The 17,978-nt window shown below is 48.1% G+C and overlaps 1 protein-coding gene across 2 annotated transcripts in view; it reads right to left on the bottom strand.

Moving 5' to 3' along the window:
• riok3 (RIO kinase 3 (yeast)) overlaps positions 1-17,978 on the bottom strand; it is a 43,110-nt gene that overhangs the window by 9,608 nt on the left and 15,524 nt on the right. For both annotated transcript variants that reach the window (XM_085992212.1, XM_085992213.1), the window contains exons 3-9: positions 14,982-15,124; positions 12,049-12,156; positions 8,807-8,916; positions 7,424-7,567; positions 4,674-4,801; positions 2,506-2,688; positions 522-681 (exon numbers count right to left, since the gene is read on the bottom strand). In XM_085992212.1, coding sequence (XP_085848338.1) covers positions 522-681; positions 2,506-2,688; positions 4,674-4,801; positions 7,424-7,567; positions 8,807-8,916; positions 12,049-12,156; positions 14,982-15,124 — 976 coding nt within the window. The remainder of the gene's footprint in view (positions 1-521; positions 682-2,505; positions 2,689-4,673; positions 4,802-7,423; positions 7,568-8,806; positions 8,917-12,048; positions 12,157-14,981; positions 15,125-17,978) is intronic.

Genomic DNA, 17,978 nt, shown 5'->3' with positions numbered 1-17,978 from the left:
TGTTCAATAAGGTAAGTTTATTTTTAGCCCGGGTAAAACATTTTAAAAAATTCAAAAAATTAAATGTATTAAAAATATTTAATTAAATGGCATTTTCATTCATTTTAAAATATGTAAAAAAAAAATTCATGTATTCGTGTATTTTTTAAAGTGATCCCCATTCATACTTACGGGAGTTGCTACGTGCAGAACTCCCATAAGTATGAATGGGGATTCCATTCTTTTATTGGTTGGGCCGGCCCACGTGACCAAGGGGCATGCACCCCTGGGATACCCGAGCCTCTGCCCGTGCCTACCCGGAGAGGCCCAGGATCAATACCTCCCGGGCCACCAGGTAAATGCGTCGATATTTCACAGGTTGGAGGCGCCCGCCCGCGCGTGGAAAGCCTCCAATCGCAAACTTTGGGCCGATGTATGAATGACACAACACTTGAAGTCAGTCACCGGCCTGGTAGAAACAGCCGAGCATTTTCATACCATTGCCAAATTGAGCTTGTGGCGAGAGGAAAAAAATAGCTTACATGCAAAACCTGGTAGTAGGCCCGTTTCATATCTTCGGTGCTGAGTCTAACCTCCTTTAATTTAGGAGCGGCCACGTGATCCTGGCCTATGAAGGACATCACCAGAATATGCTTCTTAAGGATAACCACCTCCGGACAGTGAATTCCGACTTTCTGCATTCTGCAGAATAAATAAAAAGGCATCAGACTGTGCAACTGCCACAACAACAATTAGCATTTATATAGCGCCTTTAATGTAGTAAAACGTCCCAGGGCGCTTCACAGGAGCGATTATCAAACAAAATTTGACACCGAGCCACATAAGGAGATATTGGGACAGGTGACCAAAAGCTTGGTCAAAGAGGGAGGTTTTAAGGAACGTCTTAAAAGGAGAGAGAGGCGGCAAGGTCTAGGGAGGGAATTCCAGAGCTTAGGGCCCAGGCAACAGAAGGCATGGCTGCCAATGGTGGAGCGATTAAAGTCGGGGATGCTCAAGAGGCCGGAATAGAAGGAGCGCAGAGATCCGGGAGGGTTGTAGGCAACGTCCCCTTTAAGCTGCGCAGCCCGGGACCGGCTTTTTCAACGTTAAGTTTCACGCAAGCTGTGAATGGGGCGCGCAGTCCCTTAAAGCAGCTGCACAACCCCCTCCCCCCCCAAAAAAAGAGGGAACGTTGGTTGTAGGGCTGGAGGTGGTCACGGAGATAGGGACCTTGTAGGAAGGGCCCGGACGCAGAAACAAAAGCCATTTTATTGATTATGCATCTGGACTATTTTAATTTGCACACAGTAGCACCATGAAGCTGGGAGTGGGATTCAAAAGCATACGAGGATAGTTACCCTATAAGGGCAAAAGCTCAAGTCGTGTAAATAAACAAACTTGGTCAACAAAAGGGGTGCGAGATAGTGTAATACTAAAAGAAAGGGCTTTTTAAAAAATTTGTTTTTATGGGATGTGGGCGTTGCCGGCAAGGCTGGCATTTATTGCCCATCCCAAGTTGCCCCTTGAGAAGGTGGCGGTGAGCTTCCTTCTTGAACCGCTGCAGTCCATGTGGTGAAGGTGCTCCCACAGTGCTGTTAGGGAGGGAGTTCCAGGATTTTGACCCAGCGACGATGAAGGAACGGCGATATACTTCCAAATCAGGATGATGTATGACTTGGAGGGGAACTTGGAGGTGGTGGCCTCGCCAGAAATGCCCACATCCCATGAATGAATAAAAAAAAAAGCTGATATTGTAATTGAAAGTAAGGAAATGGCTCAATAGTTGCTTTGTATCGGTCTTCACAGTAGAGGAAAGAGGATAACGTAGCAGAGATGAGAGAAAAATGAAAAATAAATCATGGGGAGGAGCTTTGACAGTGACAAAAAAAATCATCAAAAGGCTAATGGAATGTGAGCCTTCATCTCAAGGGGGGCTGGAATACAAGGGGTGGACGTTATGCTACAGTTGTATAAAGCTCTGGCTAGACCCCATCTGGAGCACTGCGTTCAGTTCTGGACACCAACCCCCCTCTACATCGGCCAATCCCCAAAAAGTATCTGTGGGAGCAGCTGTTGCTGCTGTTCTTCTGAGGGTCGTGAATCTTTGGCATTCTTTACCCCAGAGAGCTGCCGAGGCGGAGGCACTGAATATATTCAAGGCGGAGATAGACAGATATTTGAGCTCCAGCGGAGTCGAGGGTTATGGGGAGCGGGCAGGAAAGTGGAGTTAAGGCCAAGATCAGATCAGCCATGATCTCATTAAATGGGGGAGCAGGCTCGAGGGGCCGAATGGCCGACTCCTGCTCCTATGTCTTATGATGCATCACGCAAACTGCAGCAATTAAGCCTACGCGGCCAACGTGACTGCAATTTGGCCTGTAATAAAAAGGGACAGAATTTAAAAAACGCGCAGTGAGCAAGCGCGGAACTGCGGTGGTACAGAATGAAAGGACAACACTTTCTAACAATAACCAGTTCTGACCAAACTTCAGGTCAATCTTTCGATGAGGAACGACGAGACCCTACCTGGCCAGGTTGTGCATTTCCTTCTCTGCCCACATGCGGATGATTTTGCGAGGATTCAACTTGCTAAAGCGGTCTTTGAATCGGTAATCGTCCTTGATGTACTTATCGCGGTTTTTGAACTCATTGAGTGTTGTCTTAAAAACTTTGATGGCACACTCTGCGGGAACCATTTTCTCATCCATGCTACAGAAGCAGAAAGAGGCATAAACTACAAATGAATTTGTGCAAAGTGTGATTTCAGCTTTAATTTTAAAAAAAAGGAAAAAGCAGCAGCTTGGAGATAAAGGTTAAAACTTATGCTGCAAGAGCCAGCAGGAAACGCCGTTATCATTGTGCTGGTGATAGCATGACTGGCTGCAGCGATGATTCGCTCTAACGGCCCGGAGGTTGCAGTGTGTAATAACGACGAACTGTCAGCGTCTAAACGCAGAAATCCCGAAGTTGCGGTCAGTCATTCACTGCTCCGACCCTGCCTGCGCCGCACACTCTCCCGTCTCCCAACGCCGGCAATCAGGGAAAACTTAGGCTTTTCTGTGCTAATATCACTGTTAAACACCCCATTAAATGTTAGGCCTTGTTGCATTAGGTGTAACTGGGATTTTAACAACCTATTGACTGCTAAACAAACGTTCTGGCCCTGAAAAACCAATTTTAATTTTGTGGAGTGTCAAATTATCTCCATTATGATAAAAATTATAACTTAAGAAACTTTAAAAAATATATTATCCCCATGTGAGAGCCCCAATTTTTGTCTTGCTCTCCAACATTATCAAAAAGTCTGGATAAAAGCAGGTTCTCTTTTCCTGGTTCCCGGTCTGTGAGAATTCTGCAGTATGATTGGCTGCTTAGACAGCTTGCTGACGTCACATAAGAACATGAGAAATAAGAGTCGTCGGCCGCACGGCCCCTCGAGCCCGCTCCGCCGCACGGCCCCTCGCGCCCGCTCCGCCGCACGGCCCCTCGCGCCCGCTCCGCCGCACGGCCCCTCGCGCCCGCTCCGCCCCTCGCGCCCGCTCCGCCGCACGGCCCCTCGCGCCCGCTCCGCCGCACGGCCCCTCGCGCCCGCTCCGCCGCACGGCCCCTCGCGCCCGCTCCGCCGCACGGCCCCTCGAGCCCGCTCCGCCGCACGGCCCCTCGCGCCCGCTCCGCCGCACGGCCCCTCGAGCCCGCTCCGCCGCACGGCCCCTCGCGCCCGCTCCGCCATTCAATAAGATCATGGCTGATCATCGACCTCAACTCCACTTTCGCACCCGATCTCCATATCCCTCGATTCCCAGCAGATCGCACTAGGGGGTTCCCACTACACTGCACTGAAATCACTTGCGCGTCGAAAAAGGCAAACATCTCGCCATAGAGATCGCAAGATCTTTGTGGGCAGCTTTCTTTGGGGCCAGCGGCGAACGTCTTTAGTTGGCCACTGACCGCAAATTCCAGGCCATTTATCATCAAAATACCCAATGGCCAACATTCACTACTCAACAAGAACTGCAGCTGTTATATGGAACATGTACCGCCAACTAAACAAGGAACTAAACAGAAACACACTTGGGTCCTTCTATTTCATAGGGCTACATGCAATGTACAGCACAGAAACAGGCCGTTCGGCCCAACTGCTCCGTGCCGGTGTTTCTGCTCCACACGAGCCTCCTCCCACCCCCTCTTCATCTCAGCCATATCACCATCTCCTTCTGTTCCTTTCTCCCTCGTCTAGCTTCCCCTTAATGCATCTATATTATTCGCCTCAACTCCTACATTACAACAGTGACTACACTTCAAAAAGTACCTCATTGCCTGCGAAACGTTTTGGGACGTCCGGTGGCCGTGAAAGGCGCTATATAAATGCAAGTCTGTCTGTCTTTCTTTCAACCACTCCCTGTGGTAGCGAGTTCCACATTCTCACCACTCTCTGGGTAAAGAAGTTTCTCCTGAATTCCCGATTGGATTTATTAGTGACTATCTTATATTTATGGCCCCTAGTTCTGGTCCCCCCAGAAGTGGAAACATCTCCTCTATGTCTACCCTATCAAACCCTCATAATTTTTTTTTTTTTAATACCTCTATCAGGTCATCCCCGCAGCCTTCTCTGTTCTAGGGGAAGAAGCCCCAGCCTGTCCTGATTAGTTATAGCCCCAATGGAAAGTGGTTTATCATTTTGGACGAGTACATACCTTCCTCCATTAGCGTGGAAGACCACAGACTCTTTCCCTGTACTGATACAACCATTGATGCTTTCCAAGATCCCAGCATTCACCATTTTGTACAGCAGCAAGCGGGTTTTCGGGTCGACAGCTTGGTCCTGAGATTGCAATAATAAATATTTTTAAATGGGAATTTAGGGAGGATTTTGAAGTGAACCAGCACGTTGCAATTCAAGTCACTCAAAGAAAAAACACAATCATTTTGACTTTCCCCAGTGCTCACAGCGGGGACTTGGACAACATGGATTGAAACTACATTAAATGTCTCACAAGGGGGCAGTTCCGGTTCAAAGTCATTGTTTTAAGGTGCTTAAAACAGACTGGCAATAAACACACCTTAATTCAGCATTAAACTTTACTCCAGTGAAAAGTATTACAGGAAACTTTGGTTTATCCGGAGGTTAACTGTCCGGAATGCTCGAGCCACCGACAAAATTCAGGAGTCGGTTCAGTAAGTTTTTTTTCTTTTCGTTGCTTTTTTTCCCCCCACCAGTCAGGCTCTGCAAGGTCTAGCTAAAGCTGTTGCTTAGCTACAGAGACGCTTGTAAGCTACGGCCGACTGTTTAGAAGCTAAGCAACAGGGTTTGTTGCTTGATACGGAGCTCAAAAGCTTCCGTATGTTTTAACATTAGCGCTGGTTTGTCCGGCAGTTTTGATGGGACGGCAACAGCTCGGTCCCGTCAGTGCCGGATAGCGCAAAGTTTCCTGTAATGCACTGAAATCACAGCGGACTGTACAAAACGTTTGATGTCGACTCAACAACAGGGAAAACAAGAGGATTTCAATTATCTCAAAAATATCTGGCTTAATATTGCACAGCATTTCTTTAAAAAAATAATAAAGCTACTCATTCCAAACTGTCAGCTGCTGATCGTAAGTTAGCTAGTAATTTCAACACTGGACCAGATAGGGGCTGAAACACATGAACACTTCCAACATATTCATACTGGTTCTTGCAGGGAAGGTTTACCAGGATGATACCCAGACCCCAAGGGTTAAATTACGAGGAGAGAGTAGGGTTGTATTCCCTAGAATTTAGAAGGTTAAGGGGTGATTTGATCGAAGTTTTCAAGATATTAAGGGGAACAGATAGGGTAGAGAGAGAGAAACTATTTCCACTGGTTGGGGGAGTCTCGGACTAGGGGCAGTGTCTAAAAATTAGAGCCAGACCGTTCAGGAGTGTGGAAGTTTGGAACTCTCTTCCATAAAAGGCAATAGATGCTAGATCAATTGGCAATTTTAAATCGGAGATTGGTAGATTTCTGTTAACCAAAGGTATTAAAAGGGATCTGGGCCAAAGGCGGGTCTATGGAGTTGGGTCACAGATCAGCCATGATCTCATCGAATGGCGGAACAGGCTCGAGGGGCTGAATGGCCTCCTCCTGTTCCTACGATCACAATCGCAATCATCCTCTCTAAAAACGGAACAGTAAGGCGCAAGAGAAACTTACACATCAAGATTAAGAAATAAAACAGTTGACGAAAATAAAAAGGGGTCATGTTCTTCCAGACAAGATCACGAACTGTTACTGAAAGTTCGTGCTGAAATCAACGAAAGGAAATTCTGAGAAACTAATTCATGAGTCGCAGCTAATTAAATGTTTTTTTCTAACTTCTATGGATTAAGAAATATTCCCAATCAATGTTCCCCATAATTTTTTGGGGCCGCGCGGCCTCTTTAACCATTCCAAAGTCTGCGCGGCCCCTTTAACCATTCCAAAGTCCGCGCGGCCCCTTTAACCATTCCAAAGTCCGCGCGGCCCCTTTAACCATTCCAAAGTCCGCGCGGCCCCTTTAACCATTCCAAAGTCCGCGCGGCCCCTTTAACCATTCCAAAGTCCGCGCACGTGAGGTTTTCTTTTCAATTTAAAAGCTGGCTCACCGGCTGCACGGGACACCTGGAGCTCTGTGCGGCTGCGCAGCTCAAAGGGAACCATCGTTCCCGAGGCTGATTCATTGAGATTTTAAATATTTAGTACAATTACAAGACGACAAAGAATATTTCAGTACAATGTGTAATCTCAACTAATCACAGAAGTTTTTATTAATTGTAGGTTAAGTACTTTGAAAGGAGTTTAGTTGAGAATCAGAGCTTGCTGCTGTGCCCCTGTCCAGTTTCGGAGAGGTTCTGCACAGTCCGCTGTGGGCCCCTAAGGCCCCATTACTTCAGCATGCAGATTTTCAAACATTCCCTAAACAAGGCCTTAGAAAGAGGGTGCAGGGGAGATGTACCAGAATACCAGGGATGAGGGACTTCAGTTACATGGAGAGACTGAAGAAGCTGGGGTTGTTCTCCTCGGAGCAGAGGAAGTGAAGGGGAGATTTGATAGAGGTGTTCACAATGAAGGGTTTTGATAGAGTAAAAAATGAGAAACTGTTTCCAGTGGCAGGAGGGTCAGTGACCAGAGGACACAGATTGAAGATAATTGGCAAAAGAACCAGAGGTGAGCTGAGGAGAATTATTATTTATTTTAACGCAGCGAGTTGTTGTGATCTGGAATGCGCTGCCTGAAAGGGCGGTGGAAGCAGATTCAATAGTAACTTTCAAAAGGGGAATTGGATAAATACGTGAAGGTGAAAGTTTGCAGGGCTGTGCGGGACTAATTGGAGAGCTCTTTCATAGAGTCGGCACAGGCACGATGGGCCGAATGGCCTCCTTCTGTGCTGATTCTATGGTAAGTACCAGTCGCATTTATACAGCTTAACAAAGTCAGACATACAGAAGTAGAATGCTCTTTCTTCTCGTGAATCTTGGCACTGCGACGCTGCTCAGAATACGAATGCTGCTTCAACGCATTAAAAACACGATTAGATAGTTTCAAGTCCATTCCGATTCCATCGCCAACTTGGAACTCTGGAGCAAACTAAAAGGAAAAACATTTTTTGGATCATTAAATGGAAGCAATAAGCTTACGTAGCACGATCTAGGTCATACTTTCAGCGCAATATCGTTGGGTCTTATCCAATGTTCTGAGCTGCACGGCCACGCAACACTCTGCAGCTCCTGCGCAGCCCTCTCATCAGCTTTTAAATAAGAAAAACTGTGCATGCACGCTATTTTGAATGGGCAGCATGCCCCCCAAAAAAATTAAAGGGAACGTTAGTCTTATCCAATGCCCCCTGTAAGCTGTGCTTTGTTCTGCGCGGCCTGTATCTTTTAATGCGCGGTCCCTTTAAGTTTCTGTTCATGCGCTGTGTTTACAATGGAAAAGCCGGGGAGCGGACTGCACGGGATCTTTCCCATTATTGCGCGGCCGTTTATCTCCTTTACAGTTCAGTGAATGGAAATGCCCCTTCCTTACTTTAAAAAAAAGCTGCGAGTTCTCACTGACAGATTAAAGATAAGCAAATGGTTAGCTGCAAGTTTCACAATTTTCATACTGCAGGCTATACAAATATCTATTTTTTCAGCATAGTACATGCCATATACTTGTTAATATCTATTTTTTTCTGCATTTACACTTTGCAAGAGTAGAAACGGGAAGTTAATCGAATATAAAAAGCAACAGCCATACTCCACCCCACCCAAAAAAAAACTGTTATCAGCTGTGGCTCAGTGGGCAGCACTCTCGCCTCCGAGTCAGAAGGTTGTGGATTCAAGTCCCACTCCAGAGACTTGACCACAGAAATCTAGGCTGACACTCCGGGGCAGCGCCGAGCCGTCGGGGGGGGGGGGGGGGCAGCGCCGAGGGAGCGCCGCGCTGTCGGGGGGGGGGGGGGCAGCGCCGAGGGAGCGCCGCGCTGTCGAAGGTGCCATCTTTTGGATAAGTTGTTAAACCGAGGCCCCATCTGCTCTCCCAGGTGGACGTAAAAGATACCCTGGCACTATTTCAAAGAGCAGGAGCGTTCTCCTCGGTCAATATTTATCCCTCAATTAACATCACCAAAACAGATTCTCTGGTCATTGTCACATTGCTGTTTGTGAGAGCTTGCTGTGCGCAGATTGGCTGCTGCGTTTCCTATATTATAACAGTGACTTCAAAAGTACTTCACTGGCTGTACAGCGCTTTGCGACACCCGGTGGTCGTGAAAGGCGCTGCAGAAATGCATGTCTTTCTTTTTCTAATGACGAGCAAAACATTAATAAAAAGACAAATGCTTACATTTTCCATGCGCGCAGTGTTCCTTCTGCCGCACATCACCTCATCGTGCTTGGTGGTGATCTCTTTGCCCTTTCCCACAAATCCTCGTCTTGGATTTGTCAAAGGTTTCTCTGTCAACACAGGAAGATTTTCAACACTATTGAGAGTGTCTTGTCCGGCTGCATCACTACCTGGTATGGCAACTGCACCGCCACAGACCGCAAGGCTCTACAGATGGTGGTGAAAGTTGCACAACACACTATAGGAATTAAACTACCTGCTGTGCAGGACATCTACCCCGAGGTGTGCCGGGGGAAGGCCCTGAGAATCATTAAAGACGCGAGTCACCCCAGCCACAACCTCTTCGCCCTGCTCCCGTCCGGTAAGAGATACCGAAGCATACGGTCTCGTACCAGCATGTTTTGAAACAGCTTCTACCCCCAGGCCATAAAACTCATGAACAAATAATTTATTACTGTTTATTTATTATTACTGTATATCTATTAGTATATTTATCATTGTTATGCCATATTTATTCCAATGTTGGGAGGACTCGTAAAAATCAACATTTCATTGTGCAGTACACACGTTTGCTGCATATATGACAAATAAAATTGAATTGAACACTTGTTAGAAAAATTGATTCATAAACTAAGATACTTTAGACAAAACCTTAAGGATACATTAGAAAAAATAAATACCTAAAACACTTATTCTGTAGCTTCTTGTGGCAAAATAGTAACACATCCAACTTGTGTAAAGGGTCTTACCAGTACGTCAATCACTAGCTCTTTATTAATTGAAATTAGTAAGGAATGATAAATATCACAAGGAGTTTCATTCCATATTCTTCATTCTGTGCTGTACTATTCTATGATACTGTTCCATGCAATGAAGTATATGAACAGATAGTGCTCGAATTCACTGATCTAGGGTGATTATTTATGCACTCCATGTGTTGCACAATGCCCGAGAAATAACAGAATCACACAGCACAGGAGGAGGCCATTCAGCCCCTTGTGCCTGTGCCAGCTCTTTGAACGAGCTCTCCAATCAGTCCCACTCCCCCTGCTTTCTCCCCACAGCCCTGCACATTTCTCCTTTTCAAGTATTTATCCAATTCCCTTTTGAAAGTTACTATTGAATCTGCTTCCACTGCCCTTTCAGGCAGCGCATTCCAGATCACAACAACTCGCTGCGTAAAAAAAAATGTTTCCTCATCTCCCCTCTGGTTCTTTTGCCAATTATCTTAAATCTGTGTCCTCTGGTTACCGACCCTCCTGTCACTGGAAACAGTTTCTTCTTTACTTATCAAAACCCTTCATGATTTTGAACAGCTCTATCAAAATTTCCCCTTAACCTTCTCTGCTCCAAGGAGAACAATCCCAGCTTCTCCAGTCTCTCCACATCACTGAAGACACCCATCCCTGGTACCATGCTGATAAATCTCCTCTGCGCTCTCTCCACACCTAGATGCTTAAAAATAGATCGATGTCATGTTACCGACAAAATTAGTGAACATAGCACATCAGTAAAAGATGCTGAAATGCTAAAAATAAACCATTTGTTAAAAAGTGTCTCAACTGTTAAGAACACAGCAAAGAAATGAGCGCAGAAGCAGAGACTGAGGAGTTCAGGTACACTAATCTTTAAATATCAGGACAAGCTGGTAAAAAAAAAAATAAAGCAAATGGGATTTTAAGTTTTAAGGCACAGAGTACAAAAACAGAGAGCTAATTCTAAACCTATACAAATCATTTGTTAGACCACAGTTAGAATACCATGTTCAATTTTCGGCACCCTGCTTCAAGTAGTACATCTCACTGAAACTTATAAAATTCTAACAGGACTAGACAGACTAGATGCAGGAAGGATGTTCCCGATGGTCGGGGAGTCCAGAACCAGGGGTCACAGTCTAAGGATAAGGGGTAAGCCATTTAGGACAGAGATGAGGAGGAATTTCTTCACCCAGAGAGTGGTGAACCTGTGGAATTCTCTACCACACAAGGCAGTTGAGGCCAATTCATTAAATATATTCAAGAAGGAGTTAGATATATTTCTTAAGGCTAAAGGGATCAAGGGATATGAGGAGAAGGCAGGGACAGGGTACTGAGTTTGGATGATCAGCCATGATCTCATTGAATGGCGGAGCAGGCTGGAGGGGCCGAATGGCCTGCTCCTGCTCCTATCTTCTATGTTTCTATCACGGCCAGGGAGAGGGGACAGAAGAAGCTCACCAAGAGGAGAGACTTCAGTTGTGAGCAAAGACTGGAGAAAATGAAGCTCTTTACATGACAGCAAAGGAGAGCGAGAGAATCTGAGCGAGGTGTTCAAAGTATGAGGCACTTTGATAACAAATAGGGAAAAAAACTATTTCCACTGATCACCAAGTCAGTGACTAACTAATCAACGTAAGAACAAAGGGAGGGGAGGGGAGGGAGGAAAATGATATCTCATCCTGGGCTGAGAGGGCTGTCCTATGAGGAGAGATTGTGTAGATTGGGCCTATACATTCTGGAGTTTCGAAGAACGAGGGGTGATCTCATTGAAACATAGCAGATTCCGAGGGGGACTGACAGGGTAGACGCTGAGAGGTTGGTTTCCCCTGGCTGGAGAGTCTGGAACTGTCCTGCGCAGGCCGCCTCACTGACTTCTAAATGGAAAAACCGCGCATGAGTGGAAATTTGAATGGGTCGCGCAGCCCATTAAAGGGACCGCGCACCCCAAAAAACATCAGAGGGAACATTGGAGTCGACCACATTGCTGTGGGTCTGGAGTCACATTTCGGCCCAGACCAGGTAAGGACGGCAGGTTTCCCTCCCTAAAGGACATTAGTGAACCAGATGGTTTTTACAACAGCCCGAGTCACTTTTACCGATACCAGCTTTTTATATCCAGCTTTTCTTTTTAAATATAAAAAAACTGAACTGAAATGATCAAAGTGCCACGATGGGATTTGAACTCGCGTTCTCGGGATTATTAGTCCAGGCCTCTCGATTACTAACCCGTGATGGGGCAAAATGGCCGCACTCGCTGCTGCAAAATTTTATAATTCTCTATTTTTCTCTCCTTCCTATCAAACCCAGACAGTTATGATTTTCTGAATATACACAAGCAATAAGAAGCGTTTTTCAAGTAACAAGGTGGAGATGACTTAGTCTTCTTTAATAATCAGCTCCTGCATAAAGAGCGCAGAAGTCTAGGACTAAACTAACACGCTTGGAACCATCCGGTTAGCACAGTCGCATCAAGTTAGACATTACCAGGTCCATAGGGATCGTGCCGTGTATCCTGCCAATCAACTTCATCCTCCGAGCTTTCACTGTCTTCAAAAGGATGCACCATTCGGTAATTCTCAAAAGAAATAGAAACTGAGTGGAGAGAGAGAGAAAGTGAGCGATAATACATTGTATATTTTATATTGCTGCATACAGTGACAAGTCCTGGGCAGAATGGCGATGATTGGGTAATTCCCCCGTCAATCACGCCTGGAGGCCACCCTGCTGGAAGGTGACTGGGACTGATTTTACGCACATCATTTGTATTATATTACCATCCTCCGCTCACTGTACTTTGCTGGAGAAATCAGCCTGTAAAATATAGGAAGATGTTTCCACTCGTGTGTGGGGGGGGGGCCAAACACTAGGAGCTGTAAACACAAGATAGTCACTAATAAATCCAATAGGGAATTCAGGAGAAACTTCTTTACCCAGAGAGTGGTGAGAATGTGGAACTCGCTACCACAGGGAGTGGTCGAGGCGAATAGCAGAGATGTATTTAAGGGGAAGCTGGATAAACACATGAGGGAGAAAGGAATCGAAGGGTATGCTGATGGGGTGAGATGAAGAGGGGGCGGGAGGAGGCTCATGTGGAGTATAAACACCGGCACGGATCAGTTGGGCTGAATGGTCTGTTTCTGTGCTGCAGACTTGATGTAATTCACTTTAAGGCTTCAGCTGCTGTTAGCAAATGCCAAAATGATCACTGATCTATGCCCGTGACACAGACAGACACTGAATCTACACCCGAGGCACAGGCAGACACTGAATCCACACCAGACACTGAATCCACACTATAGACACGGGCAGACACTGAATCCACACCAGACACACAGGCAGACACTGAATCCACACTATAGACACAGGCAGACACTGAATCCACACCCGAGACACAGGCAGACACTGAATCCACACTATAGACACAGGCAGACACTGAATCCACACCCGAGACACAGGCAGACACTGAATCCACACTATAGACACAGGCAGACACTGAATCCACACCCGAGACACAGGCAGACACTGAATCCACACTATAGACACAGGCAGACACTGAATCCACACCCGACACACAGGCAGACACTGAATCCACACCCGAGACACAGGCAGACACTGAATCCACACCCGAGACACAGGCAGACACTGAATCCACACCCGAGACACAGGCAGACACTGAATCCACACCAGACACAGGCAGACACTGAATCCACACCCGAGACACAGGCAGACACTGAATCCACACCCGAGACACAGGCAGACACTGAATCCACACCCGAGACACAGGCAGACACTGAATCCACACTATAGACACAGGCAGACACTGAATCCACACCCGAGACACAGGCAGACACTGAATCCACACCCGAGACACAGGCAGACACTGAATCCACACCCGAGACACAGGCAGACACTGAATCCACACCCGAGACACAGGCAGACACTGAATCCACACCAGACACAGAATCCACACCAGACACAGGCAGACACTGAATCCACACCCGAGACACAGGCAGACACTGAATCCACACCCGAGACACAGGCAGACACTGAATGCACACCAGACGCAGGCAGACACTGAATCCACACCCGAGACACAGGCAGACACTGAATCCACACCCGGGACACAGGCAGACACTGAATCCACACCCGAGACACAGGCAGACACTGAATCCACACCCGAGACACAGGCAGACACTGAATCCACACCCGAGACACAGGCAGACACTGAATCCACACCCGAGACACAGGCAGACACTGAATCCACACCAGACACAGGCAGACACTGAATCCACACCAGACACAGGCAGACACTGAATCCACACCCAGGACACAGGCAGACACTGAATCCACACCAGACACAGGCAGACACTGAATCCACACCCGAGACACAGGCAGACACTGAATCCACACCCGAGACACAGGCAGACACTGAATCCACACCCGAGACACAGGCAGACACTGAATCCACACCAGACACAGGCAGACACTGAATCCACACCCGGGACACAGGCAGACACTGAATCCACACCCGAGACACAGGCAGACACTGAATCCACACCCGAGACACAGGCAGACACTGAATCCACACCCGAGACACAGGCAGACACTGAATCCACACCCGAGACACAGGCAGACACTGAATCCACACCCGAGACACAGGCAGACACTGAATCCACACCCGAGACACAGGCAGACACTGAATCCACACCCGGGACACAGGCAGACACCGAATCCACACCCGAGACACAGGCAGACACCGAATCCACACCCGAGACACAGGCAGACACTGAATCCACACCCGAGACACAGGCAGACACTGAATCTACACCCGAGACACAGGCAGACACTGAATCTACACCCGAGACACAGGCAGACACTGAATCCACACCCGAGACACAGGCAGACACTGAATCCACACCCGAGACACAGGCAGACACTGAATCCACACCCGAGACACAGGCAGACACCGAATCCACACCCGAGACACAGGCAGACACTGAATCCACACCCGAGACACAGGCAGACACTGAATCTACACCCGAGACACAGGCAGACACTGAATCTACACCCGAGACACAGGCAGACACTGAATCCACACCCGAGACACAGGCAGACACTAAATCCACACCCGAGACACAGGCAGACACTGAATCCACACTATAGACACAGGCAGACACTGAATCCACACCCGAGACACAGGCAGACACTGAATCCACACCCGAGACACAGGCAGACACTGAATCCACACCCGGGACACAGGCAGACACTGAATCCACAGCCGGGACACAGGCAGACACCAAATCCACACCCGAGACACAGGCAGACACTGAATCCACACCCAAGACACAGGCAGACACTGAATCCACACCCGAGACACAGGCAGACACGCCGAAGACTGCGAGTACTTTTACTCGTACCTTTGCTGTCACCATTCAGTTTATTTTCTTCCCGGCGAAGTTGTGCGTCATATTCTCGGTCAAATTCCATCTGCAGCATTTGGGCTAACAGGAGATCACTGGAGGTTTCCGTCCCCTCTCCCAGGAGAGCTGCCGTATCGATACTGCACACAACAAGAGGTATTGAATTTTCTCCCACTGAAGTTATCAACTTACAAAATTTATAACACACTGCATTTTATACAGCATCTAACGTAGCATAACGGCCCAAGGCGCTTCACGGTAGCATAATCAGACATATTATGACACTGAGACAAAGGAGATTATTAGGATGGGTGACTATAAGGTTGGTTAAGTAGGAAGGTTTTAAGGAGGATCTTAAAATAGAGAGAGGTGGAGGAGCGAACGTGTTTAGGGAGGGAATTCCAGAGCCTAGGCCCATACAGCTGAAGGCACAGCCAGCAATGGTGTGGCGAAGGGAGAGGGGGGATTCGCAAGAGGCCAGAATTGGAGGAGCGCAGAGATTTCACAGGGTTGTAGGCAATGTGGATTAATTAAGGAAAGCCAGCATAGATTTGTTAAAGGCAAATTGTGTTTAACTAACTTGATTGAGTTCTTTGATGAGGTAACACAGAGGGTTGATGAGGGTAATGCAGTAGACGTGATGTACATGGACTTCCAAAAGGCTTTCGACAAAGTGCCACATAACAGGCTTGCCAGCAAAGTTGAAGCCCATGGAATAAAAGGGACAGTGGCAGCCTGGATACGGAATTGGCTAAGTGACAGGAAACAGAGAGTAGTGGTGAACGGTTGTTTTTCGGACTGGAGGAAGGTATACAGTGGTGTTCCCCAGGGGTCGGTTCTAGGACCACTGCTTTTCTTGATATATATTAGTGACTTGTACGTGGGTGTACAGGGCACAATTTCAAAATTTGCAGATGACAAAACTTGGACGTATAGTGAACAGTGAGGAGGAGAGTGATAGACTTCAAGAGAACACAGACAGGCTGGTGGAATGGGCGGGCACGTGGCAGATGAAATTTAACGCAGAAAAGTGTGAAGTGATACATTTTGGTAGAAAGAATGAGGAGAGGAAATATAAACTAAATGGTACAATCCTGAAGGGGGTGCATGAACAGAGAGACCTGGGGGTGTATGTGCACAAATCGTTGAAGGTGGCAGGGCAGGTTGAGAAAGCGGTTAAAAAAGCTTACAGGATCCTGGGCTTCATAAATAGAGGCACAGAGCACAAAAGTGTGGAAATTATGATGAACCTGTATAAAACACTAGTTCGGCCTCAACTGGAGTATTGTGTCCAATTCTGGGCACCGCACTTTAGGAGGATGTGAAGGCCTTAGAGAGGGTGCAGAAAAGATTTACAAGAATGGTTCCAGGGATGAGGGGCTTCAGTTACGTGGATAGACTGGAGAAGCTGGGGTTGTTCTCCTTGGAGCAGAGAAGGTTGAGAGGAGATTTGATAGAGGTGTTCAAAATCATGAGGGGTCTGGACAGAGTAGATCGAGAGAAACTGTTCCCATTGGCGGAAGGGTCGAGAACCAGAGGACACAGATTTAAGGAGATTGGCAAAAGAACCAAAGGCGACGCAAGAAAAAAACTTTACGCAGTGAGTGGTTAGGATCCGGAATGCGCTGCCTGAAAGGGTGGTGGAGGCAGACTCAATCACAGCTTTCAAAAGGGAGTTGGAGAAGTATCTGAAGGAAAGAAATTTGCAGGGCTACGGGGAAAGGGCGGGGGAGTGAGGCTAGCTGAGGTGCTCTTGCAGAGAGCCGGCACGGGCTCGACGGGCCGAATGGCCTTCTTCCGTGCTGTAACCATTCTATGATTCTAATGTTCCCTTCAATTTTTTATGGGGCTGCGCGGCCTATTCAAAATACCGCGCATGCGCGGTTTTCCAATTTAAAAGCTGATGAGCCAGTTACGCAGGAGCTCCAGAGCGCTGCCTGGCCACGAAGCTTATAGGGAACATTGGCTGTAGGGCAGGAGGAGGTTACAGAGATAGGGAGGGGCCAGGCCATGGAAGGATTTGAAGACAGGGATGAGAATGTTAAAATCAAGGCGTTGGTGGACCAGGAGCCAATGTAGGTCAGTGAGCACAGAGGTGATGGGTGAACGGGACTGGGTGTGAGTTAGGACACGGGGCAGTGAGCACAGGGGGTGATGGGTGAACGGGACTGGGTGTGAGTTAGGGCACGGGGCAGTGAGCACAGAGGTGATGGGTAAACAGGACTGGGTGCGAGTTAGGACGCGGGGCAGTGAGCATAGTGGGTGATGGGTGAACGGGACTGGGTGTGAGTTAGGACAGGGGGCAGTGAGCACAGGGGGTGATGGGTGAACGGGACTGGGTGTGAGTTAGGACAGGGGGCAGTGAGGACAGGGGGCAGTGAGCAAAGGGGGTGATGGGTGAACGGGACTGGGTGTGAGTTAGGACAGGGGGCAGTGAGCACAGGGGGTGATGGGTGAACGGGACTGGGTGTGAGTTAGGACAGGGGGCAGTGAGGACATGGGGCAGTGAGCACAGGGGGTGATAGGTGAACGGGGCTGGGTGAGAGTTAGGACACGGGGCAGTGAGCACAGGGGGTGATGTGTGAACGGGACTGGGTGTGAGTTAGGACACGGGGCAGTGAGCACAGGGGGTGATGGGTGAACGGGACTGGGTGTGAGTTAGGACACGGGGCAGTGAGCATAGTGGGTGATGGGTGAACGGGACTGGGTGTGAGTAAGGACAGGGGGCAGTGAGCACAGGGGGTGATGGGTGAGTGGGACTGGGTGCGAGTTAGGACACGGGGCAGTGAGCACAGGGGGTGATGGGTGAACGGGACTGGGTGTGAGTTAGGACACGGGGCAGTGAGCACGGGTGATGGGTGAACGGGACTTGGTGCGAGTTAGGACAGGGGGCAGTGAGCACAGGGGGTGATGGGTGAACGGGACTGGGTGTGAGTTAGGACACGGGGCAGTGAGCACAGGGGGTGATGGGTGAGCGGGACTGGGTGTGAGTTA

This window comes from Somniosus microcephalus, chromosome 7, assembly GCF_052327205.1.
Source record: "Somniosus microcephalus isolate GS21.2 chromosome 7, FLI_Smic_1.0, whole genome shotgun sequence".
NCBI classification, from domain to species: domain Eukaryota; kingdom Metazoa; phylum Chordata; class Chondrichthyes; order Squaliformes; family Somniosidae; genus Somniosus; species Somniosus microcephalus.
Note: the sequence above shows the minus strand (reverse complement) of the source record. Positions and strands in the feature narration are given on the sequence as shown.